The sequence below is a fragment of the Corvus kubaryi genome, unplaced genomic scaffold (assembly GCF_017639235.1).
Source record: "Corvus kubaryi isolate FWS band 111438036 unplaced genomic scaffold, C.kubaryi_AGA036_p1.0 37284, whole genome shotgun sequence".
NCBI classification, from domain to species: Eukaryota; Metazoa; Chordata; class Aves; order Passeriformes; family Corvidae; genus Corvus; species Corvus kubaryi.
Window position 1 is genome coordinate 3,558,171 of NW_024581088.1, and position 22,844 is coordinate 3,581,014.

At 45.2% G+C, this 22,844-nt stretch overlaps 1 protein-coding gene across 6 annotated transcripts in view; it reads right to left on the bottom strand.

Annotated features, from left to right (window-relative positions):
• SPNS2 (sphingolipid transporter 2) overlaps positions 1-22,844 on the bottom strand; it is a 135,236-nt gene that overhangs the window by 11,736 nt on the left and 100,656 nt on the right. For 3 of the 6 annotated variants that reach the window (XR_006015671.1, XR_006015668.1, XM_042025939.1), the window contains 2 exons: positions 19,650-19,748; positions 8,208-8,371 (listed from right to left, as the gene is read on the bottom strand). Coding sequence is in view for 2 of the 6 variants with exons in the window: in XM_042025939.1 (XP_041881873.1) it covers positions 8,208-8,371; positions 19,650-19,748 (263 nt within the window). In the remaining 4 variants the exon portion in view is untranslated. Of the gene's footprint in view, positions 1-1,943; positions 2,028-7,564; positions 7,648-8,207; positions 8,372-19,649; positions 19,749-22,844 lie in introns of all 6 variants that reach the window. The other 3 variants (XR_006015669.1, XM_042025938.1, XR_006015670.1) reach the window with 2 other exon arrangements.

Below are 22,844 nucleotides of genomic sequence, written 5' to 3' on the forward strand. Positions count from 1 at the left end.
TTCCCTTGCTTTGCTTTGCTTTGCTTGTGGTGCAGCTTTTGCTTTCCCTATTAAACCATCTGTACTCAACCCACATGTTTTCCAGCTCTTACCCTTCCAATTCTCCCCAGTGCACTGGTGGGGCAGGGAGTGAGTGGCTGTGAGGGACTTGCTCGGGTTAAAGCCTGGCCCAGGCCAAGGACCCAACAACAAGTGAAGTGCTCTAACACACCCACAGTCACAGTATCTGCCTTGCAGATTGCTGCACAAGGAGAGGCTGCTGATAAAAGCCAATACCTCTGCAAAATGCTCTGACATCAGGAAGCAGCAGGGCTGAATTTTTCATGATTTTTTCCATTTCCTTGTGTCAGAGACTGTTTCTTGCTTGGAAGGCTGCTGCCTTCTGCTCATGCTCCAGACACCTGTGTGGGATCTGATCAGATTTTGTTTCTATGCCAGGGCAGCCTTAGCAAAGAATCTGTCTCAGTGAGAATTTAAAATCTCCTCCTGCATGGCAAAGTCCCTCCACGCCAAGAATTCTCCTTTGCAGTGTCAATGCCTGATAAGTCCATTGGTAGCATATGATTTCAGTGCCCCTTGTACATTGTGGGAAAGTGCCTTCAATCCTGTTTTACAGCTGATGAGCATTTTAGGGACAGCATCTGACTTCTTGGGGCTCACAGCAGAGAGTCAGTAGCCAAGACAGCAGGAGGACTCCCAAGTAGCTCTTGATCTGGAGCTCTTGGAGAAGTGAGCTTTGGCATTCCTATAACATAAGGCACATGGAGAAGTTCCATTCTTGCTGTAAGAGAGCACTAAGTAACTAGGAATAGTGTAGGAATGTTGTTTTCCTTTCTCTGTGGCACAGGGGATGAACCTGGGAAGGTCAGTCTGGTGGGGAATGGGTGGTTTTGGAGAACCCAGAGCTCTGCCTGCAGCCTCTTCTGCAGCTCAGGAGTTCCCAGAGCTGTGCCAGCACCAGCTGCCCCCGTCCTTCTGCTTGGGCTAAAGCAAAGCTCCTGCTGCCAACGCTTAACTCCGACAGCACGTTTCAAACACCGTGTGAGGACCACAGCTGAGCTCAAACTGCCTGTGAACAACCACACTGACCTCTGACACCTCCCTACCCGACCTGTAGGAAATCCACAGGCTGACTAACGTGACACAGCAAATCGTTCTCTTTGAGACTGTTTTCCATTTGCATGACACCAGCAGCTCCCAACTGCAGCAGCAAACCAGCATTTAAAATTCAAGTCCTAAGCTGCTATGTTCTTGGTTTGACTAACTCTGTTTATGGAGTTACAAACATGGCCAGTAAACACGTGAGAAAACCAACAGCTCTACAAGGAGCTTTTTCAACCAATAATAGAACTACTCACATTTTCACCACCTCTCCCCTTCATATTCTTAACACGAATTCTATATAAACCATCCAATAGTCTAATCTTGTTCCATCTGCAGTCTGTGAGTTTTTATCATGCCACTCTCAGATACACAAAACTCAGTCCTTGCCTCATTCCTTCCATCACCCCAGATCCTCTGCATCCTAATCCAGGCTTTTTGCTGTAAATTCACATGGCTTCAAAGGCCAAGGATATCTTACCTGGGCTAAAAAAGCCTTGTGAGTTTCTACCACTGTAGGAAACATTTAATTATTGTTCTTTTGTAAAGTCAAAACAAAGCAATGATATTCTTCCCCCTAAGCAGCTGAATATCAGCAGTGAGCAAACTGTTCTCAAATATCCCTTTTTGGGAGTTGTTAAAATCCACTTGCATCTCCTGAAATCCTCAAATCCAAACTCTGCCTCAATGCAGCACTGACACATCTCTCTAAAATAAGTGTCCAGCCTCTTAAAACCCTCTGTGATACAGCTCCAGCTATTTCAGAGAAGGAACGTTCTTTTTGGCAATGCAAACTACCAGAATGGAGCACACTCAGTGTCAGTCAGCTGCCACTTTAATACCTGGGAAGTGGTTAATGGAGGGGCCTCTGGGCTTTGCTGGCAACAACATCAGGTCACCTGGTGGGTCCTTTCTGTCTCCAACTGCTGCCACAGAAAAATCAGAGAAAGGGAGGGTTGACAACTCTGTGAGTCCTTCCCCCGCCCCACATAATAGAATCTGCAAAGCAAAAATAAGGTCACTTTCAAACTGCTGCAATAGGAGAACTGGGAGATCATTTTATATCCAGTTCTGCAAAAGGCTAAAAATAAGCATGATAAGAGGCAGAAGAAAGAGCCTGAAAATGGATTATTCTCATTTTTCCTGTAATGCAATTTGCAGATGTGCCACATTTAAGACAGCAGAAGTGTCTGGACTAGGGATAGTTCTTTTTGTGGATTTTGCTATTTCCTCTGTAAAGAATACTATTTTTCTAGAGTTTGTACCCACCACTTTTAAAATGAAATGTTCACCAGCACTTCTACTCAGCAAGAGCTTCCACACCTGATCAAAGGTGTTAAGAGTAAAATTTTTTTCTTATTAAATGTTTAATTTTCATTTTAGGAGAAAAGAAATACCTGCTTGAGTTGTTTAAATAACCTGATTCTTGCCATGTAAACAAAGGGGTGCATGATTCAGGCTTGCGGGGCTCTCAAGTGCTGAGTGGTTGTCAGAGACTGAAATATTATAATTTATGATAAACATTTTCTTGTAGGACTTTTAAAACTGTGTTACAAAAGCTGCAGAAAAGACTACTGCACCCTGGATGGGGCCCTGACTGAGGCCTGACACTGCTCGCTGATGAAGATAAGATAAAGTAACAAACTCAGGGCTGGGGACATTCACAAAGCACAGGCTTAACAGCTCCAAGGTGGAGACCACAGCCCCAGGGCGATCAGTGCCAGGCTGGAACAGACCCTCCACTAAAGGGCGGGGGGAGGAGAGGCTTTGGGTACCTTGGAAAAGCCTCTGGTCAGAGGGGCAGTGACCGCCCATCCTCCACTGTGCAGAGCCCAGCTGCGGGGTGCTCACCGGGGGGAGGAAGCTCATCCACAGCAGAAGGGGTGACATGGCCCAGCACAGGGCCCCCAGACCCTGCACAGAGCACCAGAGATGATGCCACAGACCCTCAGTGTTGCAGGGGACAGTGTCAAACCGGCCCCTGCCAGGGAGACACGTGGGCGTTCCCGCCTGGCCCAAAATGTGCATTAACCCACGGAATTCTGCACCCTTTGGTGTGTGGTGGTGTGGCCACAGCGGCGATGGGGGACCCTCAGCACCCGCAGGGCAGATGGAGGGGAGCAACGAGACATCGTTGGGACCCTCAGATGGGTGATGGGCTTGCACCCAACCCCTGTCACCTCTCCCTGTTCCCCCACCCCCCACGCACACTTCTTTCTCCCGTTTCTTTCTCTCTTCCTTTTCTCTTCCCTTCTCTTTGCCTCTTTTACTATTAAATAAAATACATCCATTTTTTGGCATCAACATCTAACCTCGTTTGGTTTTAATCTCGTTTCTGGGAATATTTAGAACCTTCTAAGTTCTTTCTGGTTTATGCACAGAGACTTAGCTTGCTTTGCTTTTCTGGGTTTAAACCGGATCGTAACAGGGGGCACTGGTTAAAGACTTAAATTCTTTTGTTCTGACCAGCTGTTTATTCCTGCTCTGGCTGCACCAGGGATCCACAGTGCTGTTGCATCCCACTGCCTGATCTGCTGTATCCTTGGCAAACATATGCAGCCTCTATCATGCAGAGAGGGACTGAGCCATTATAAAACTTGGACACCCATCCACCCATCCTAAGCATCTTTTCATACCTCTGGAAAAAACCAGAAAAATCTCATGTTTCCAGGTGTAAAAACAGGGATTAAGTAAAAAAGGAAAAAAAAAAATTAAAACAACAAAATCCTTTGAGGAGTAGAGTATCCCACACCTGCACAGGGTGGTTTTTCAGGAAGAATCCAGGTGAATTTGGTTTTCCCTCAGCAGCAGCTGGGAGTGGCAATGGCTGGGGACAGGGCTGCAGGATCACTGCACTCACTGCCCAGGAAAGGATCCTGATACACGCTAATTATGGTGATTTATATCCCAGGCACCCAAAAATTGTCACAGCTTGGGAAAAGGACTTTTTTGAATCCCTCTTCATAAGAAAGAAAGCACATTTTTCCTAATTATTGATGGAGCTTCTAGCTAGTACCAAATGTAGGCTTTTCTTCTGCAGGTCTCCAGGGTGAAGCTTTGTTTGTCCCAGTTCTCTACACTGTGATCGAGGAAGGGGATGAACACAAACCACAGACACAACTCTCAGCAGTGCTGAGCTTTTACTTCCATTTAGTGAAGCACCTGGAGTGCTCCCAGCCAGAAATGGCTCTTTGCCAGGGCTGCACAGGTACCTGTGATGGAGCTTGAGGATAAAAGTGCAATTATCAGATTTCTGATCCATTTCTGAGTGAGGGCTCTGCCACGGCAAGACTGTATCATCTTCCAGAAAGTCTAAAATCTAGCTTGGGTCTCACCAATATTCCTCAGGCAGGGAAGAGAAGTACAGTTCAGAGTGCTGATGTTTGGAAATAAAATACAACTGCTTTAACCCTCCTCTGCAGAGGTGCAAAGCAGGAAATAAACAGCAACATAGGCAAGTGAAATCACAGAAGAAATTGTAGTTGAGTGGTTTAAAAAACAATTGAAGTATTTATCATTCCTAGTGCCTAAGACCTCTTACAGAACCCATTCTTAACCGTTTTCTCGCTCTTATCACTTTGGAAGGGTGGGATTAAATTTGTGTTATAGAACTCGTCCCCAAAATGATTGGATTATAGCACAGAGTGATGTACTCTATCGTGTTCTCTGCTAGTACTGAATTTTCTAAAAGCCTCTTTAAGCTGTCAGACTTCTGAAGCAGCATGAAAATGGTTATAAAAGAATTGTGTTAAAAAATAAAAGAATTGCTATAGAAAGAATTTTTTGTCATGAATGTTTTGTGAGCAGCCTTGTTGACTGGAATTCCTGTGTTAAAAAAGTACAAAATATGCCAGGAATTGTGGCAATGATAAAAGTAGTGTGAAAGCCTGGAAATTCTTTTTTTGAAAGGAAGCATGGTGGAAACTGGAGGAAGCTTTACAGGAAAGACAGGTTGCTATCCTGGTATCTGCCCTGCCTGCAAGAAGAAATTATCTCTAAGCAAATGCCCAGAGACAGTTACACAAAGGAACAAACAAACACAGAAATCCCAGCAATAAATCCCTGAACTACACGTCACAGAAGTGTGCGAACTCAAGCAGGGACAGCTCAGTTTCCATAGGCTGTGAGAGCAGTGTTCCACTTCTCTGCTTCCGTATGAGTTCACTGGAGGGGTGGGTGGCAGCTGCCCTGTGCCCTGACCCCGGGGGTGATGGATGGGTTTAATCTCTGGCGTGTGACAGCGGCGCTCGTGATTCCCGCAGGTTAATTGATTTCTTTTGGCAAAGCCTGTTTCCAACTCCTGTTGTCTGAGCAGCAGGACTGACTGCAGTGGGAAAACAAGGCATCCTGAAATAGCAATTCCTCTGTACCCAGCAAGTAATAGGTAAGATGGAGGGGAAGACTGGCTGGGCAGAAAACAGCCTCTGCCAAGGGTGTGTGATGCCAAGTGCAGATGGCCTGACAGGTGGGAGCTGGACAGTGGATCTGGGGTCCAGCATGGAGTTTTTAGCTGCTAATAGCAAAATGCTCTGTTACCTTTCCTCTCACAGGCAAGCACAGAGATACTAACAAATAAAATAAACAAATAAATCCTGCCCCATAAATTCTGAGGAGCCACTGAAGCTGCTGGTGGGGGCAGATGGGGCCTGGTCGACAGCACAGACCCTGGTGCACAGAGGTCCCTCTGCAGTCTCCAGCCTTATTTCTCTCTTACTTCACTCTCACTTCTCAGTAACTTGACTGAAGCTGCACTCCAGGAATCTCACTGCAGGATGCCAGGGTATTTTTAACATAGGAGTGGACACATCCCAGAAAGAGTATCCTTCCTAGGAGTCACTTGAGAGAAATTATTTTGTTGACCGTTATTTATGCCAATTGTTCTCCCCAGTTTGCAATACAAAATATCTGTGACTGACTAATACAAAATTCCTGACTCACATTTGTTCATGAAAGGGAAAGTTGCTAAAAGAGAAAGAGAAACAAAACCAGGTTTGACACTTGAATGTTTTTCTTCTAAGAGTGGAGCAGCGGCTGTTTGGGAGGCTGGTTGCTCTGGACGTGGATGGAGTACAACCAAAGCTGCCCAGGGTAGACAGCAACAGAGGAATAATCCCTTTGTGCAGGAGCAATTAGAGGTGTGGATGTGATCTCCCTCTCACATTAACACTGCTGCAAAAGCTGGGGCTTTGGCAAACAGCTGTGTAAGAGACACCAGTGCTGGCAGCCAAGCAGAGTCACCCAGCTGGTGACCAGCCTGTGACAAGTGGTGTCTCCTGAGCAAACCAAAACCCTCTTCTTTGAGATCTCCACTGGAGCTGAGAACAGCTGGATACCACAGTGCCCTGCCCAGCATAAAGGTCCAAGTGGGCTTAACATGCTGAAAAAATGGGAGTGACCTTCAACTCATCAGTATCTGAATCCTGAACCCCTCCCTCACCACCTGAGGTGCTGCCATTCCACACTGGCAGCACGTGTGATGCAAAGGGACACAAATTTCCACCACAGTTAGAAGTGGAACGAGCACTCTCCTCTCTGAACACAGGAAAGACAAGCCCTGAAGCTTCCCTAGGATCAGGTGAGGGCCCTGAGCAAAGGCGAATGCTACAGAGGGTGTTTCATCTGCTGCACTGACACCAAATAGGCGGCTCCTTGCAGCAAAAAAGCCGCCCTGAGCACCTAGAAACTTATGTTCATCTTTCTACGTCTCCAGGTGGTCACTACCTGGACTGGCATGTACAGTTTATGTGCACAAGCGCAAAGCAGGGCTGGGAGGCAGCTGGAGAGCAGATCCCACCTTCCTGCCTCAAGGCATGCCAGGGAAGCTGTCAGAAACAAGGGACAGCTTTCACATCTTCCCCAAATAAGCTGCTATAGGATTTACCTCTTTTTTCTCTTAGGAAGTCCTTCCTAGCATCTAATCTCCAACTTCCCTTCCTGCCATTTAAGGCCCTTCTATGCAGATAACAAACTAGGCACACTCATCACGTCCCAAAGCCACACTGAAGTTCAACTCTGTAGGACTTCCCATCCTTATGACATGAGGTCTTGTTTTTCCACAATGTTTAAACATCTCATTATAGGGGATCTTCTCCTTTCTTTGGTATTTATGTATGTAGTAAAAGGAAGGTGGAACTGCACTTACAGGGGCACAGCACCGTCCGTGGCACTGCTTCCAAATCTCTTGCATCCATCTGATAAGACAGTGTGAGCCAGAAAGTATCCCCTAAGCTGTTCACACACTTACATCAACCTCCAAACACCTAATTTTCCTTCTAGCTGTACTATGCTTAGAGTGATATTCCAGGGCCCTTCTCCTTAAGGTAAACCAAGACTCCCATTCTCCACTGGGGAAAAAGCAAAGGCAACTTACAGTCAACACCAGACTAGTCACCTACGCACGTATTCAGCACGACATTACACACAGTAACTCTTATTTTTCAACAATTATGAGAAAGAGACTAACCCCAGAAGTTTGTATGTCATGTGGAAGCGTCTTCTGAATTACTGTAGTTGCCAACCGTGAGATGATCCGAATTGGTTTCTTTACTGAAAAACAGTAGCTTTTTTTTCACAGAGCTGCAAGAAGGGACTGGGAAAGACTCTTTATCACAGCAACCCTTGAGCGCACATGTTCCCACACACAGCTTGCTTCCTCCTTGCCTCATGTTCCTGACTGCCAGAGGTGGTGAGCGGGGCTCCGGGGATGGAGGTGGGCAGATGCAGCCTCGACCACCAAGCTCTGGGAAGCACCTCCTGCTCCTCATCTCACACTCCACCGGTTCCAGCACATGGCAGCCCCTCACCACGGACAGCCCGGGCTGTGACATGCTCAGGCAAGGGTGCAAGGGGCCTGTGCTCCCCTCTGAGCCATGTGGCCAACAACTGAGATCCACCAGAGCAGAAGCGTGTAAAGGATGCTCAGCCAGCACGACCCAAGCCCCTGTGCTTCGTGCAGCCTCATGCACTCTGCTGAGCCCAGGTTCTTAACACACAACCCAACATCCTTTACCTGGAAGGACCAAGGCCAGGGGCAGAGTACAAACATAATGTTCAAAAGAGCAAACAGGCTGTGGTGCCTCCGCGTTCGCAATGGCCAGGCTACTCACTGTTGTTCAGCTTTGGCTCGGTCACTTAGGAAGAAGAGGGCTGTGGCCAGGAAAAACATCCCTCCCAGGACAACGACAAACGGGCAGAGCATGAGCGCATAACCCAGGCTGAGGAACTCCCAGACTGGGGACTCCTTTGTGCTTTGTCGTATCAGGTCGGAGATCTAGGAGAGAAGGGCAAAAAAATTAGTCACTTAGATGAAAAAGAGACAGAGTAACAGTGAAGGGAACACGATTCCCGAAACAACCACCCACCAAACGTGTGAGGTTTAAAATGGAACAGTGTGTTCAGCAGAAGTTGAATGTCCCTTGCACCCTTCAGCCTTCCACACTGGAGCCTGGGCAATTTATGCTGTGAGCAGCTTGGCAGGGGATCTCCTCTCCCTGTCACTCTTCTGGCCTGATCTAATATTCTTCCCACAGTCCTTTCCATGTTCTCCCAGGCTGCATCAGTGACAGCATCTGTGGGTGTCTGACCTTGCTGTACTTCCCAAACACCCTGGGGAGCCAGCAGGGCCACGCCAGTGTTGCTCAGTGGGTGAGGGAGTGATCAATCTTCTGCAATTCCTATCAAGTCCTGCTTACTCCCACGTCTGACCTACCTTTCAGCAAAGGGAGGTATTAAATTCCATTTCTGTGTACTGAGTGGGAAGGGGGGGAAGGTTTTTCAAAGTACAAAAAACCAGAGATCCCATCTGATTTGGGGAAACAGAACTTGAACATGGGGGGTTTATGAGGTATGGGACTCATTCCCTCTTCCAACCTCCCAAGCTTGAAGTGTAATTGTGTGCAAGACGTGGCTCTGTCCCAGGCTCAGGTAAGGGGCTGTGCTCGCACTGCACACCACCAAATTTATGGATTAAGGCAACCTGCACCTTCTGACAACCAAAAAGCATCATTACATGAAAGTGAACACAAATTTACACCTACACAAAGGAGCAGAGACATGCAACAGCATTATTTACTTCATTATGAAAAGCTTTTGCTAGAACTCAGTAAAATTTAATGCATGTCTGTAGCTAAAACTACCATATTCACTGCATATTTACTGCCCAGCGAACAACTTTGCTTTCCATAAATCCAACAGAGAGGTAGCAGCAGTTGGGGTAGGTCTCAAGGCATTGGGTATTTAAATGTCCAGCTCTGGTTTTATCCATGACCTTTTGTTGGGGGAGAAACACTAGTTTATACCAAAAGACTGCAAGGAATTTGCAACATAAAATCCTATTGCTGTGCACACACGCAAATCAGTTCCAGAAATAGTCAAAGCTTGTGCAGCAACTTTAAACTGCCACATTACTGGTAATAGAAAAGTTGGAGTCAAACACAACCTACAAGCAAGTTCTGGCATTCAAGACTTAAATATTGACAGTGAAGAGAGGAACTGTGACATGCAGGAGAAATCACCAACTCACACTCTGCAGAAACCTGGAAGGTAAATGTGTGTGAAGAGATGCCTCAGCAGAGCCAAGCACAACAGAAGGTCCCAGAAGGATGATGCTCATGGGGACTCAAAAGAACAGGTCACTGGGTGTGTTTTAGCAGGGAGACTCTGGAGCACTGGAGGTCTCAGTGTGTTTATGCCCCTCTCACAGCTTAGCCTGGCTCCCACGGAGGGACAGAAAGGAGGAGCTGCCAGCCCAGTGCTGGAAGTGACACCACTGCACATGCTGGAGCTGAGGTCTGTCCTACAGGATGGAGCCCTCTCAAGTAAAGGGGAGTGAATTAACACTGGAAGAGTGTAACTACAGAAAGAATTGAAGGGTTTTAGCCTGATTTCTCTGTTTCATTCCCTGCCCTAGAAAGGATGAGGAGAAAATTTCAGTGCTTGGGATATAGAAGAGTTCTAGTCCTCTCAAAAAGAACTTTATTCACAGTGTAAAAGACACAAAGAAAAACAAGAGTGCTACAAACAATTCTCATGTGAGACTGAAGGCAAACAACACTGACCATTAGTCTGAGAGATTTATTAAAAAATAGCAACAAGACTTGTATGTGAAAAGAATGCACCCCCAAAAAAGCAGCAGAATGTTCTCTGCACCCAGGAGACAGGGACATCAGCTGGTCATTAATTCCCTTTTGTATCCAGACACCTTAACTCCAAACATTTCCCTTACTCTTCACTATGAACCAGAATTTAGCATTGAGTCAACCACTCTGTCAGGCTGCAATAGCCAGAATTGAGGATATTCTAAAACAGAAATCTAGACATTCTAAACCACTTTTCATTTTTGGGAATGGATACAATTATTCTCCAAAAGGACCAGACAATAAATCACTTGACAAATTGACGTGATAAGTCAGCAGCAGAGGATGAAAAGCCAAGCATGTGCTCCTGATTGCTTTCTTCATGGATGGCATGACATTCTAGGCTAAAAACCAGCTTTGAAAATGTAAAGCCTCCAACAAATAAATCTCCCAATGCAGTTTGTCCCACACCTTCCCTTCTAAGGCACTGTGTTGACATTTTATAGCAACAAATCATGTTATTATTAAATCTGCTGTATTTTTCATTTTTAATCAAACACGTTCTGTAAATGCACAGTTTATAAAAAAATGTCTTTCCTCCCTTTCAATGCATAATTCTTTCCACCAAGCCTCCTGGGCTTCCTCATCCAGGTTCCATATAATTCCCTCCCCAGTGTCTTCATCTCTTAACTCCAGAATTTTATCAGAGCCCACATATATGTTTTTGCTGTTAAAAGTCACCATTCTCTGTTTTTTTGTTCCATTCGGTTACAAACCACCTGCTAAGGCTGGAACTTTGGCATCTCCCCTCAAGAGGACACAGAACACAATTACAGACCTGGGCTCCAAGAATGACACACCGTTTGCCAAGTGGTCTGCTTTGTATTGCCAATTTTGGGCTTTCCAGACTCCTCGCAATGACAGCATCCTGAGCCGGCCAACTGTGATTTGGCAAGACCCAATCAAGCATAATTTTTGGTGTCTTCTCTCTAACATGAGTAACAAACTGCGGGGGCTGTGCGTGGCCGGTGCCAGCTCTGCAGCACAGAGTCATGTGTGGGATTCCTTCCTTTGTTTCTCCAGCTGGGAGATGGCAAAAGGCTTCAAAACATTTATGCAGAATGTGGGGGTGGAAAATCAAGAAGGAAGTCCCGTTGCTGCTCTGCAGTCTAATCACAAGTCTTTGATACCAACATAACTATGAAAGTTCATATCTCCTCCCTCGCTGTGTAGCGCAGAGCTCAGACCAAGAGGAATGACTTTGCTAAATAAACCTCAGCTTGAGGCATTTTTACAGCAGAACACGGCCGGCGTGTGCTCAGCCGGTGGCAGCCACTTGGATGGAGTCCAGCTGGAGACAGCTCCTGCTTCCCGGAGAACCAACAGTGCAGCTGCAACGGGCATGATCCCAACCCCAAATCCCCAACTGTGTCTCCATCTGAGTGCAGGAGACAACAGAGGAACAAAGGGAAACTTCGTTACTTTCTTGGGAAGCATGTGGTGTGTGCTTTGGAACAGAGGACAGGCCATGGACACAGTAGAAGCCAAGGTGGGCTGAAGCCCAAGGAAGGCATCTGGATTTTGTGTTTTGTCTCTCCTGAACAGCCTGGGCAGGTAAATTAACTGATTTATTAATTACACAGTGTAATGGTAACAATCTCTGAAATCACTGTTTCGCTTCCTCTCTCTCATTGCCGAGTCAATATCTCAATTCCTCTGCAACTGGCTTTTCTAAATTTCTGATGTTGCCACTTGGGCACAAATCCTGCTACATGAAAGGGTATTTCTGGCACAAATACCTGATTTTCATGACTACCAGTTTGATACATGCCAGTTCTCCCTGGCTGATCACTTCAGTACAGTTCCTTAACACAGTATTCCCTGTAACCCCACAATGGTTTGGGATCCACCCACTCTGAAGTCAGAGTGAGTGTGAAAGGTTTCTTTGATTTTCTAAAAAAATTGAATATGAATGCAAATGAAGATGACAAAGCAAAAATGAGGGATTTTATAATGTAAACAATTTGCTGGGCCTGTGGGGGAGCAGAAGCATTTACACTGTGCTAAATGGCTTAAGGAACAATTTATAATAACAGGAAGTAAACCTGTTTTTTTAAATTATATTTTCCCCCTCCCAGGATGATCAGGCTGCATTAAATACATGGTGCTGCCTTGAAAAAGGCTGCAGTAAATTGAGATGCTCCATAGGGGTGCTGCTTGCAATGCCAGGACATGGACTCGGTACATCTGGGGGTGAGAGCAACATCTGCCCCATTTGCCCTAGAGAGGGTTAAAAGTCTCTTTTCTTCAAGTCATTAACTGCCTTTCTCTCCAGTGTGGTCTGCCCAGGGATCTTCTAAGTTAACACTGGACTTTCTCTGATCCCAGAGGGAGATGCCTAATACCATGGGGAATGTGGAGGAACTCCCATGACAGGGCCCAGGCAGGTGAACTTGCAGGGATGGATGGGGGTGCCCATTCCCATGTACAAACAGGTCTGTGGCACAGGTCCTTTAGCAGCACCCCTGTCCCCAGTTCTCCTGGCAGCATGGGCCCCTTCCCTGTCTGTACATCCCAGGAAAGTGAAGTGATTCCTTGTGTTAAAGAATCTGGACACTTCATTCTGAAAGGTGCTCAGCACCATGAAAACTGCCTGTCTTGGGAGTGTGCAGGATCCTTGTCAGCTCAGAGGAAGAAAACACTTATTTAAGGAGGTTTTCAGTGCACAGAGGAGTAGCAGAGCACATGGGACAGAGCTTGAAATACTCAAGTGCAACAATGACCTGCTCTGGATTTCTGGGCTTTCTCTAATGAGATACTTTCACATACATTAAATATTTATCGAAAATACCGAGAACCTGTACATCTAACAAAGTAATGAACATGACAGATGCACAGAGCTCTGGAAAAAGACCAAAGCAGGCTGTGAACCCTTGGCACAGAGCATTTTATAGATGGGAAGTCATTTGGTACTTTACTGGCAGACTTAAATCTTGTCTGTTGCTGAGTCATAAGAAGTGGGAAGCTTGTTAGCTCGTTGCAATGAAGAGATAAATCCCATGAGGATTGGTCTCCAGGTGGTTAATTCTCCTCTTATTTTGCAGCTACAGCTATGTCAAAGATTTGGCCTTTCAGTGCACTATGAAAAAGGCTTTTAATTACTCAGTCAGGACCAGAGAAATCCTCAACTTAAAGTTACTCCCTGAAGAAACAGGTAATAAGGATGAGGGGCTGGAGGTTCTCATCCTCACACTATTTCCCTGGCAAGCACAGCAGATGTTCAGACTAGCAAGGCCAAGTCCCATTTTACCCACCACAGTGTGGGTCATACACAAGCATGAACATGGGAAGAGATCTCTACAGGAGGAGTGATGCCATCAGGGTTACACCACACCTGTCAAGCAGCTGGGACTTGGTAAAGAAAGAACAATAAAAACCATAAAGGTGTATCACATTTCATCTACCAGCTCTATCAGGGGATGGGAGATGCTGCTTGTACAGACTCAGGTACACTATATCAGAACATGCTGTAAAAGGCAACAAGATAGAGACCTGTGTTCCATCCTCAAGAGCAGTGGAATATCTGCTGATGGTCCATGAAACAGAGAGCGATGCCTGTCAAAATACTCAGGAGAGTATTTTGCACATTTCTGTTACAGGACATTACTGCCTTTTTGACCTCAAGTTGATCCCTGCTTTGACAGGAGAGTCAGGACTGTGTAACCACCAGCAAGCACCCAATGGACCATATTTGAGGAATGGCTGCATGGGTCAGACAGGAACAGAACACGCAGACTGCAACATCACATCCCAACTGGATCCACTTTATTGCACTACCCTGTTTTTAAGTCAGACAGAAGTGGATTTGACTCCCAGTGGGCTGTGGCCTGTTTTAATCTAGCAAACTAAACTGGAAAAAGTGTTCTTCCAGAGTAAGCATGTCCTACTCTGAAGCAGCCACAGCATTTTAAACCATAAAATATGAATTTTAAACCATAATACATGAATTCTGCTTTCTCAGGCAGGCAAGTCTTTACACATAGAGCTACTTTCTATACAGATATACTTGGTTAGGTAAACACCTTCAAACCAAATCAACAAAAAGACTGTTTCAAACTGGGCCAAGACGCTGTGAAATCTGTGCCTCCAGTTAAAACTTTCATTGAAAAGTATCTTAATTGCTGCATTTACTACTGTTTTTCTTGCCTTGCCCCTAATGAAATGCTTATATGCCTGCCCTGATACTCTGCACCAGGGATAATTAACACTGCTCCGCTAACTACTTGCTGAAGAAAGGTCATTAGCATTCTTGCTGCTTAAATAGCTCATTAGATTTATCAACCTGCTCACAGGAAAGCTGGGGAAGGGAGAAAAGTGAAGGGTGCCAAGGCTACCACAGCTCAGCTGGCCTGCAGTGGCTGGAGGTGGTGTCCCTCCAGTAAAACTGAAACAGCCCAGGAGGGCATGAAAGATGGGAACCACCATCAGAGGAGGCCAGGGAGTAGGTTTTAGCCCACCAAAAGGTGCTGATGGAGGAGAGCTGATCTTTGGCACTTTAGAACTCCCTCCTCACAGTTTAATGTTGCCAGGTGACAAGCAGGTACACACTGGTTTCCATCCCCAGCCTTCACGAACAGCTGCACAGAGAAGATGAGAGAGAGTTTAAGCAAACAGGAGAGCAAGCAGCACCAGGGCAGTGTGTGCCCACAGCAGCACCTGCCTGGCACATGTAGGGAGAGCAATGCCTGCTGCAGGTCCTGTTGGCATCACAGTCAGAGTCAAGGCAAAGGTGGAAGAGGCAAGTTCTCAGGTAGGAAGCAAATTACAAACTTGGAGGAAGGAAAGAAAAAGTCCCAAGACAGCCTTGAAATAAAAAACCCCTTTTGTCTGTGCTCAGATTTCCAGAAGCAGAAGAGCAGTCAGGAAGTGGAGGGGGACACAACAAGGAGGATGATGTAAACCCTGAGCAGGGAAAACAGGTTCATGCCTCTGTACAGATGGACATGGGAGCATGGACTTAGAGTTGTTTTATTTTAAAGGGCAACCAAGACCTAACCAGAATTAGTGATATAAAGAGCTGGAGCTGTGATGCAGCCTGAGAAGAGTTAACTATTTCACATGCTGTGGCCACCTCCCTCCACTTGCTCTTTGGAGTCTGAAATGCTGTCTAGGGCAGCAGTTCAATCTTTATCTGATACTCAACATGAATGGTGGGATTTAGGGCATTTCTCTTAACTCTTCTGTGCTCCAGCAATCACGTCTGCATAGTGGGAGCAGTCAAAGACAGAAAAGTACAACAGATATTTGAGTGTAATGCACTGAGCAGCTGAGACTTCTCATCCATTGCCTCAAGAATAAAGCATGGATTGACACTAGAGTTGTTAAAAAGGAGTTATTTAAACTCTGCAGGTTGGTTATCACAAAGGTCCTGAAAAAAGTTACAGCTCTCTAGGAATAAAAGCTGTCTCATCTACTGAAATACTGCAGCAATGCCTATTCTTATTTGTAAATGAACAGGCAGTGCTGATTTACAGTAATTGATCTCAGAGCTTGCCACTTAGTAAAGCTTTATGCAAATTCCAGCAGCCACCCTAACGCTGCATTTGCATAACTCCTCTGTAAGTCAATCTTAACCCTTTTTACTATAATAAAAGTGATCAATATTTAAAGAGACATGAAAAACAGCCACACATATGTGCTCCCAGCCACTTAGCTGTTAAGCACTAATGTGTATTTGGTGCTTTGGGTGGTTTAAGGAGCTGCAGTGCAAGATTTGGAATGGGGTGAAGTAACAGAAAGTCTGAGTGTGACCTTGAGCTCTCTGGACACACTACAGAGCACGGCAGCAATTGCACACCTGAGGCTGTGGCTGATCAGCACCTTCTATGTTCCACACGGGGATTTTAAGATCAATGCAATATTTATTGGTATCCAGCAGCAACAACTGCCTGCCACAGCTCAGCCCTACAAGGACAAGGGTCGCCAGTTCTTTATAAGAGCACTGCTAGAGGGAATCTAACTATAAACTCACCAAAACCATGTAGGATTCCAGCCATGTTTGATCAAAGCACTGATCATTTAGTGAGGGAACTTTAGGGGGATTCTGTAAGCAGTTGGAAGACACAGCAGAACTCCAGGATCCTGGGTGAACCCAAGTGATCAGGAGGCTGAGTTTCACCCATTCTGAGCCTGACTGTTACCACAGTGCACAGAATCACAGAATCATTAAGGTTGGAAAGAGACTTCTGATATGATCAAGCCCAACCTGTGACTGAATACCACCTTGTAAACCAGACCAGAGCACTGAGTGCCATGTCCAGTCATTCCTTGGGCACCTCCAGGGCCTTCTGCTGCTCTTGTTCAAAACCTACCCCCTGCTCTTGGTCTGCCTCGTGAAGAGTCTGGTGTCACAGCAGTGGGAGTTGATGCCCTCAGGGTGGAGAATCCCAGAAGGGTTGTGGAAATCAGGTTCCCAAATTTCCCTTAAATCCAGCAGGAGTTGGTTACTCAGCCCTCATAGACTGCCTTGAAAATCCTGGTCAGACTCTGAGCCCCTTCTGCAATCTGCGCAGGTGAGGTTTTAGTGCTGCATGAAGGTCTCCATCCTGTACTGCAGCTGGAAAATTCCTGTGGTTTTTAACACCCAGGTTCAGTGCTTGCCTTAGCTCTGGTGCAGAAGTTGGCTGTCATTTCACTTTAAATAGTATTTGTTTTCCTGTGTTATGTGGAGTTGTAGTTGACCTTTCAATCCTGGTAGCAGAGGGAGGATGAATCAGCCCAGCCAGAGAAGAGGCTGCACAAAGGGATGCTGGCTCCTTCCATGACATGAGTGCTTCACTCCTTCTTTTCTGCACAGAGCCTTGGACCTGCACCCTCTCCTCCCAAATCACAAGTGCCCAACAATTACAGCATTAGAAAAGGATAATTCAAAATAATAACTAATATTTTCCCAGTCTAAAGAAAGCCTAAAGCTGCTATTAAGTTGGGGCTATGCATATTTCAGCCAAGAATCCTTAAGTAACTCACAACTTGCTTTATCTCTGAATACCAGGAGGGCAAGGCACATTGCTTCTACAACCAAAGATCTTTACTTAAAATCTATGACATTAAAGACTCCCAGGCAACTTTCAAGAATAATTGCAATCATCCAGGGTCCCAGGTATTCCTCCTGGACATGTAAGGAATGTCTTTCCTCTTATGTAAGGAAAAGGATGAACATGCAGCAGAGTCACCTGAGCCAGCCTGGTCTGCCCCAGCCCTGCCCTCATCTCCAGCCCCTGTCCTGCCTGTCTCCTTCTCCTCCCCCACATTCCCCACGTCATCGGCCCTGCAAGAAGCAGCCTCTCCTGCAATTCCTTTGCGCTTGCCAACTTCAAGTAACTTCTAAAATAAGATCATTTCTCTCCAGGTACCCAGAATATTGAAGTAAATAAAGAGTAAGCTAAACTGAGCATTTTTATTCTCTTGAGAGATTTCTCATTTCTTTGGTCTTCTCAGTCTTATCTCCATCCGCCTTTTCCCATGTGCTTCAGAGGGCTACAGAGCAGCCATAGCACTGCCATTCAAGAGTAAACATTTATGTATATTTAAACAGATATACTCACAAAATTAAATATATATAAATAAATGTGTAGCTACACACACCGGCATCTACAGGATGAATAGATAAGCAATGATGGTTCTAAAAAATAAAAAAGCCCCACAGCACCCAGCAGCTGTGTCTGAGCTGGAGGAGCACATCAAAGTCCTGTCTCTCAGGTGATGGGACCAGTGAAGATCCCAGTTACATCCCTGGGTAGCAGCACTTTCAACACACCATGAGCAGGGTCACCTAGGGATTTTTGTGGAAGCTACTATATTTTATAAATGATGATCTGTGATCCCTGAAACTCCATGCATCAAACTCCACAGAAGGGAAAAGACATTTTCCCAGTTCATCTAGATTTCTTCTCCTCATTAAATTTCCCAGGCCTTTTATTTTCAACTGTGAATATTCTCTGACTGCCAGATTTTGGAGCTTGGTCTCTTGTTCTGTTCTGCCATAGGATAATGGTGGCATAGAAAGGGAGATCCCCAGTCAGACCAAGGCCAACCACTGAAGCAGTCACAGAAAGGAACCTGAAATGAACACCCCAGGAAGGAATACTAATAAAAACCCCTGGTCAGGCACTGACCAGGCTCCTCAGGGAATGGTCGCGGTCTCAAGGCTGCCAGAGTTCCAGGAGCCTTTGGACAATGCTCTCAGACACAGGGTGGGATTGTTGGGGTGTCTGTGCAGGGCCAGGAGTTGGACTGGATGATCCTTGTCAGTCCCTTCTAGCCCAGAACACTCTGTGGTTCTATGATTTACTGTCATACAAACCAGGTACAGTTTGCTGTGTGTTGCTGCCCATAAACAGGTATTTGGTTTCTGAGGTCAGTTAACAGCTAAACACACACATGACTCTCTTCCAACCTAATTTCTATCCGCCCCATGTGCACACCACAGCAAGAACTCTTTACAGAGCCACCTGAGAGCTTTATAAACACCTTAGGCTAAAAAAATGTGGAAGCTTATTTCCCACTGTTGGAGAGGATGAAAGTTTGGTAAGAAAGTTTCACAGGTATGTAGGCTTGGCAGAAAGATCTCTGAATGTAGGAACTGAGGATGAGATAGAAATGGAAGCAAATTTTGATATAGAGTAAAAGATGTTTTGCTGAAACACTGAGCACTGAATAACTGAGAAGGCAAAGGTTGGAGATGAGTTGGAAGGAGATTTTTATGAATAGGACAAAGGTATGTGACTACAAACAAAGACATGTTTTTCACCAAGTAAATAAGTCTCAAGAAGAGCATAAGTAAATAGAAAACATGTCTTTACCAAAAAGAGAAATATGGCAGGCAAACAAGAAATGTTGATGTAGCAAGAAGAAGAGAGGTCTGAGAATTTTCCACTGTAAGCTTAAATTGTAACTTACTTACTCTTGTGATTGGATAATAATGACTATAATATGGTGATGGTAGTAGTTATGATAGGCTATAGGCAAATGTAAAGGTATTGTGTATGGTGCTTACTGTTTGTTATGTGTTGAGATACTCTGCAAAGAAAAGTATCTGATGCTTTGTAACTTGAACAGAAAGCGGCTTCAGGTATGCCCAGAGCTGGAGCTGGCAGCTGTAGGGCTGGCTCTGGATACGCACTCCCTGAGCTGCTGTAACCTCGCCTATGCAATAAACAGCTTTCAAGAGAGCCGCCTGAAGTCCAGACATCCTTCGTGAAACTTTCTCCTATACCCACACCCAAGCGGTCCCCCCCGGTTTGAACTGCAGCTCACAACAACCCAACCAGGTAAAAAAAGTTGCACTGCTCTGCAGCACTTCCCATTCTGCTGACAAAGACAGGCCTTCCTTCCCAGCAGGATCTAACTTGGCATTTCAGATGAGCAGTTCGGAAACAAAAGCAAACCCTGCCAGAGCCTGCTGTGAGCACTTACAAATCCAATGAGATAAGGACTGCCAGCATCTCCCAGGAGGTGTGAAGTGAAACTCTGCAAGGCCACTGCGGTTGCACGGCGAGTTGGAATGACCACATACTGCAAAGAAGGGGAAAGAAACAAAAATAGGTAAGGAAGCTGAAATGAGAACCTGCCCTTCTGTCTTGTACTGCTCAGTTTATGCCCAGGGCAGCACAAAACAAACCAGCCACCCCAGACAGAGCCACTGGCCAGTCCATGGCTGGCTCAGGCAACTGGGAGCCTCAGATACCCTTCCTGCTCTGGAGTTCTCCTGTTGGCAGGTGCTGAGGGAAGGAAGCTCTGCCCACTCTGCTCCACTCTCAGCAGTGCTTAGACTATCAGCTTTGCCCACAAGACACTTTGCTGTTGCTCCTCAGACTGTATTTTGCTTTGCTGGTGGGGAGAACGAAATTTAAGGTTGCTCAACACGACCAGCCTTCCAATCAAGGACTGTGCTGTGACCTGGGATATTTGGTTTATTCCACAATAAAAGTTACTTTGTTTCCTAAACCATCAGCATTCTACATCAGTATGAAAGGTCACGGTCATGCATCCTCCCTTCCCACTCCATCTCCAGCTACTTTATATTTTTCTCAAAAATTTGTGATTCCATTTGTGAAAAGTGACAAAGTCATGTTAGGAAAATTTTCCACAGCCAAGATACTGTAATTTGGTCTCTAATAGGACATGACACCCTTAGCCAGGTCATGCAGAATCAGTCAGATTACACAGGAGCAGTGGAAAACATAAATTACTTCCCCATGAAGGGACTAGAGCTCACAGATAACAGAGCCCTAACCATGGACGGGGATGAAAAATTTAAAAATAAAAAAACCCAGCAACCCCCTGACCTGTGGAATGACCTTAATTTTAGAATACACTTTTTAGAGGCAGAAGAAAGTAATTGTCTCTTGCATAAATTGTTAAAGATGCTGGCTAAGGACATCTGCATCAAGTCCACATATCCCGGTTTATAAATTGATCCTGTCTTGATTTAAAGGCTGGAAGTAATGAAGAATTCAATAGGTCTCTAAATCCAAGTGAGCTTTGTTTCTGCCTGTAAGCACTGAATCTCATTGTGCCTTTTCCTGTGGCTCTAACAGGAATGACTCTTGTTCAACTCTTTGGAGACCATGATCCCTTTTATTTGTCCACTTTCTCTCTGATGGGCTGTCTTCAGTCTTTCTTTAGAAGTCCTGCCTTACCAGGATCCTTGCAATCCTTTCCCAAAGTCATTTATTAATTAAATGTGACATTTCAGGACTGGCCCATCCCCAGCCAGAGCTACACAGAGATCCTTTACCTGAACTGACTGGCAGGGAGGACTCACTCAGGGCATAGGACTAAAGCACATTGCAGTGCTTGAACAATTCCTCACAGGGAAGAGGAGTTGCCCTGTCTGCAGTGGAAAGAATTACCATAAAAACCAGAAACTAAAGAAAGAGCATTGAGAAAATCCACACTAGAAAAAAACTGATGCCTGTTTAAAATTATCATCTCATTCCAAGCACAGACAATTCAGAATTACGGGTAAAATTAGATTAAATGCTTTTCCTTAGGGTTTTACCATGTGCTTTCAGATGACCTGCCAGTTCTTTCATCCCTGCTTTGACAAAGCTGCAAATGCACACTGCTAATGCACTTTGATGCCACGTATTAAGCAGGCACCCTGTTCAACTTCTGTTGTGCAACAGAAGAGCAAGGTATGTTCAGATCCAGAGCAGCCACCCGGCTGTGGATGTCAGGCCCCGTCCTCCTTTTGCTTCCAGGAACTCAGAACACGACTTGAAGAAAGAAATCCCAAGAGGAAAATTAGCTCTAAACTTCATTAGAGACACAGAAATGTGCTGAAGGTCAGGCTGTGAACAGTAGGAGAGCCCCACAATTCATTCCCACTCCCCAAAGAGGCAGATAATGGATGCAACCTAGATAGATCAGACAGAAGAAAAGGAAAATTAAGAGTGAGTTATTTTTGTTCTTCCCACCTGGCCCCAGTTCACACAGGGACAGTGGAGAAGCATTCTGCAAGAGCTCTTTGGGAAAGGGCATCTGAGTAGATAAAGTGAAATTCTACCTAATTCGAGAGATGTGCATAAATATGAAACATGGAATTTGAAACCAAAAATATTTTTTATTTCTGTAAAGTTTATGTTAACAAATCTGGAGAAGAAAGCCTGCCTGGTTCTGTATTCTATCCATTTTTGTAGCAAAAGGACAAAGGAAAAGGCACATTTATTAAAAATTATCCATTTTCAGGGAGTGGTAGTGAATTGATGCTAATTAGAGGAAGCAATCTTAATGATGATACCTGTATCATATGTGTGCATGCATATATAAATATTTATACACATGAATACACACACAAATATTAGACATAATTTTGCATGTGTAGCTATATTATGCAAACATAGTTTTGCAAGTAGTAATACAGTTTCCAGCTTAACTGAAGAAGTTATTGATGGTTGAAACACTTGCTAAAACTTGGTATATTGGGTCTGGAATTCAAGAGACAAACACTCCCCTCAAAGAAAAAAACCAACATGTAGCAAGCAAATGAACATGACATCCTTGAAAAAGATATTGGAAAGAAAAAAAAAGCTTAAACCAGCACCTCCAAAACACACAAAAAATACTCCGCCCGATCCCTACTTAAAAAGCATTTTGTTCTGATGGACAGGAAGCAGTTGGTAGCAAACATCTACTGTTCTAGGAAGACAGCAGTAAATTACAGCTCTAAATGGGCATTGCAATACTAAAATAGACCTAAATTCAAACCATACATGGCCTGGTTTGGACATCCCACAGAAGCTGGAGGTGGGAGAGCCACAGCAGCCAAGGCGGAAGCCTGTGGGATTGTCCTGGCTCATCCCTTATTCAAGGTTCAGAGGGAGGCAGCGCAGAGGATGGGCAGGGAGGCTGACCAAGCAGCTTTGGAAACCTCTGCTCTTTAAATAGAAGTTTAGAAAGCGCAGGGATTACTGCTGACATCTCCTTCCTGTGATGAAACCAGCAGGAGCTGGTCTGAAAAAAGTTAATGGGGAAAGCCAAGGAGAGATTACCCTTCTCCCAGGAAAAGAGGTATGTTCTGATGTTTATGTCTAAGCTTTAATAGAAACTCTACTCTCTCAAGCACTCTGCTGCCCTTTCTGGGTCAGGACAATTCATACTGGCCTC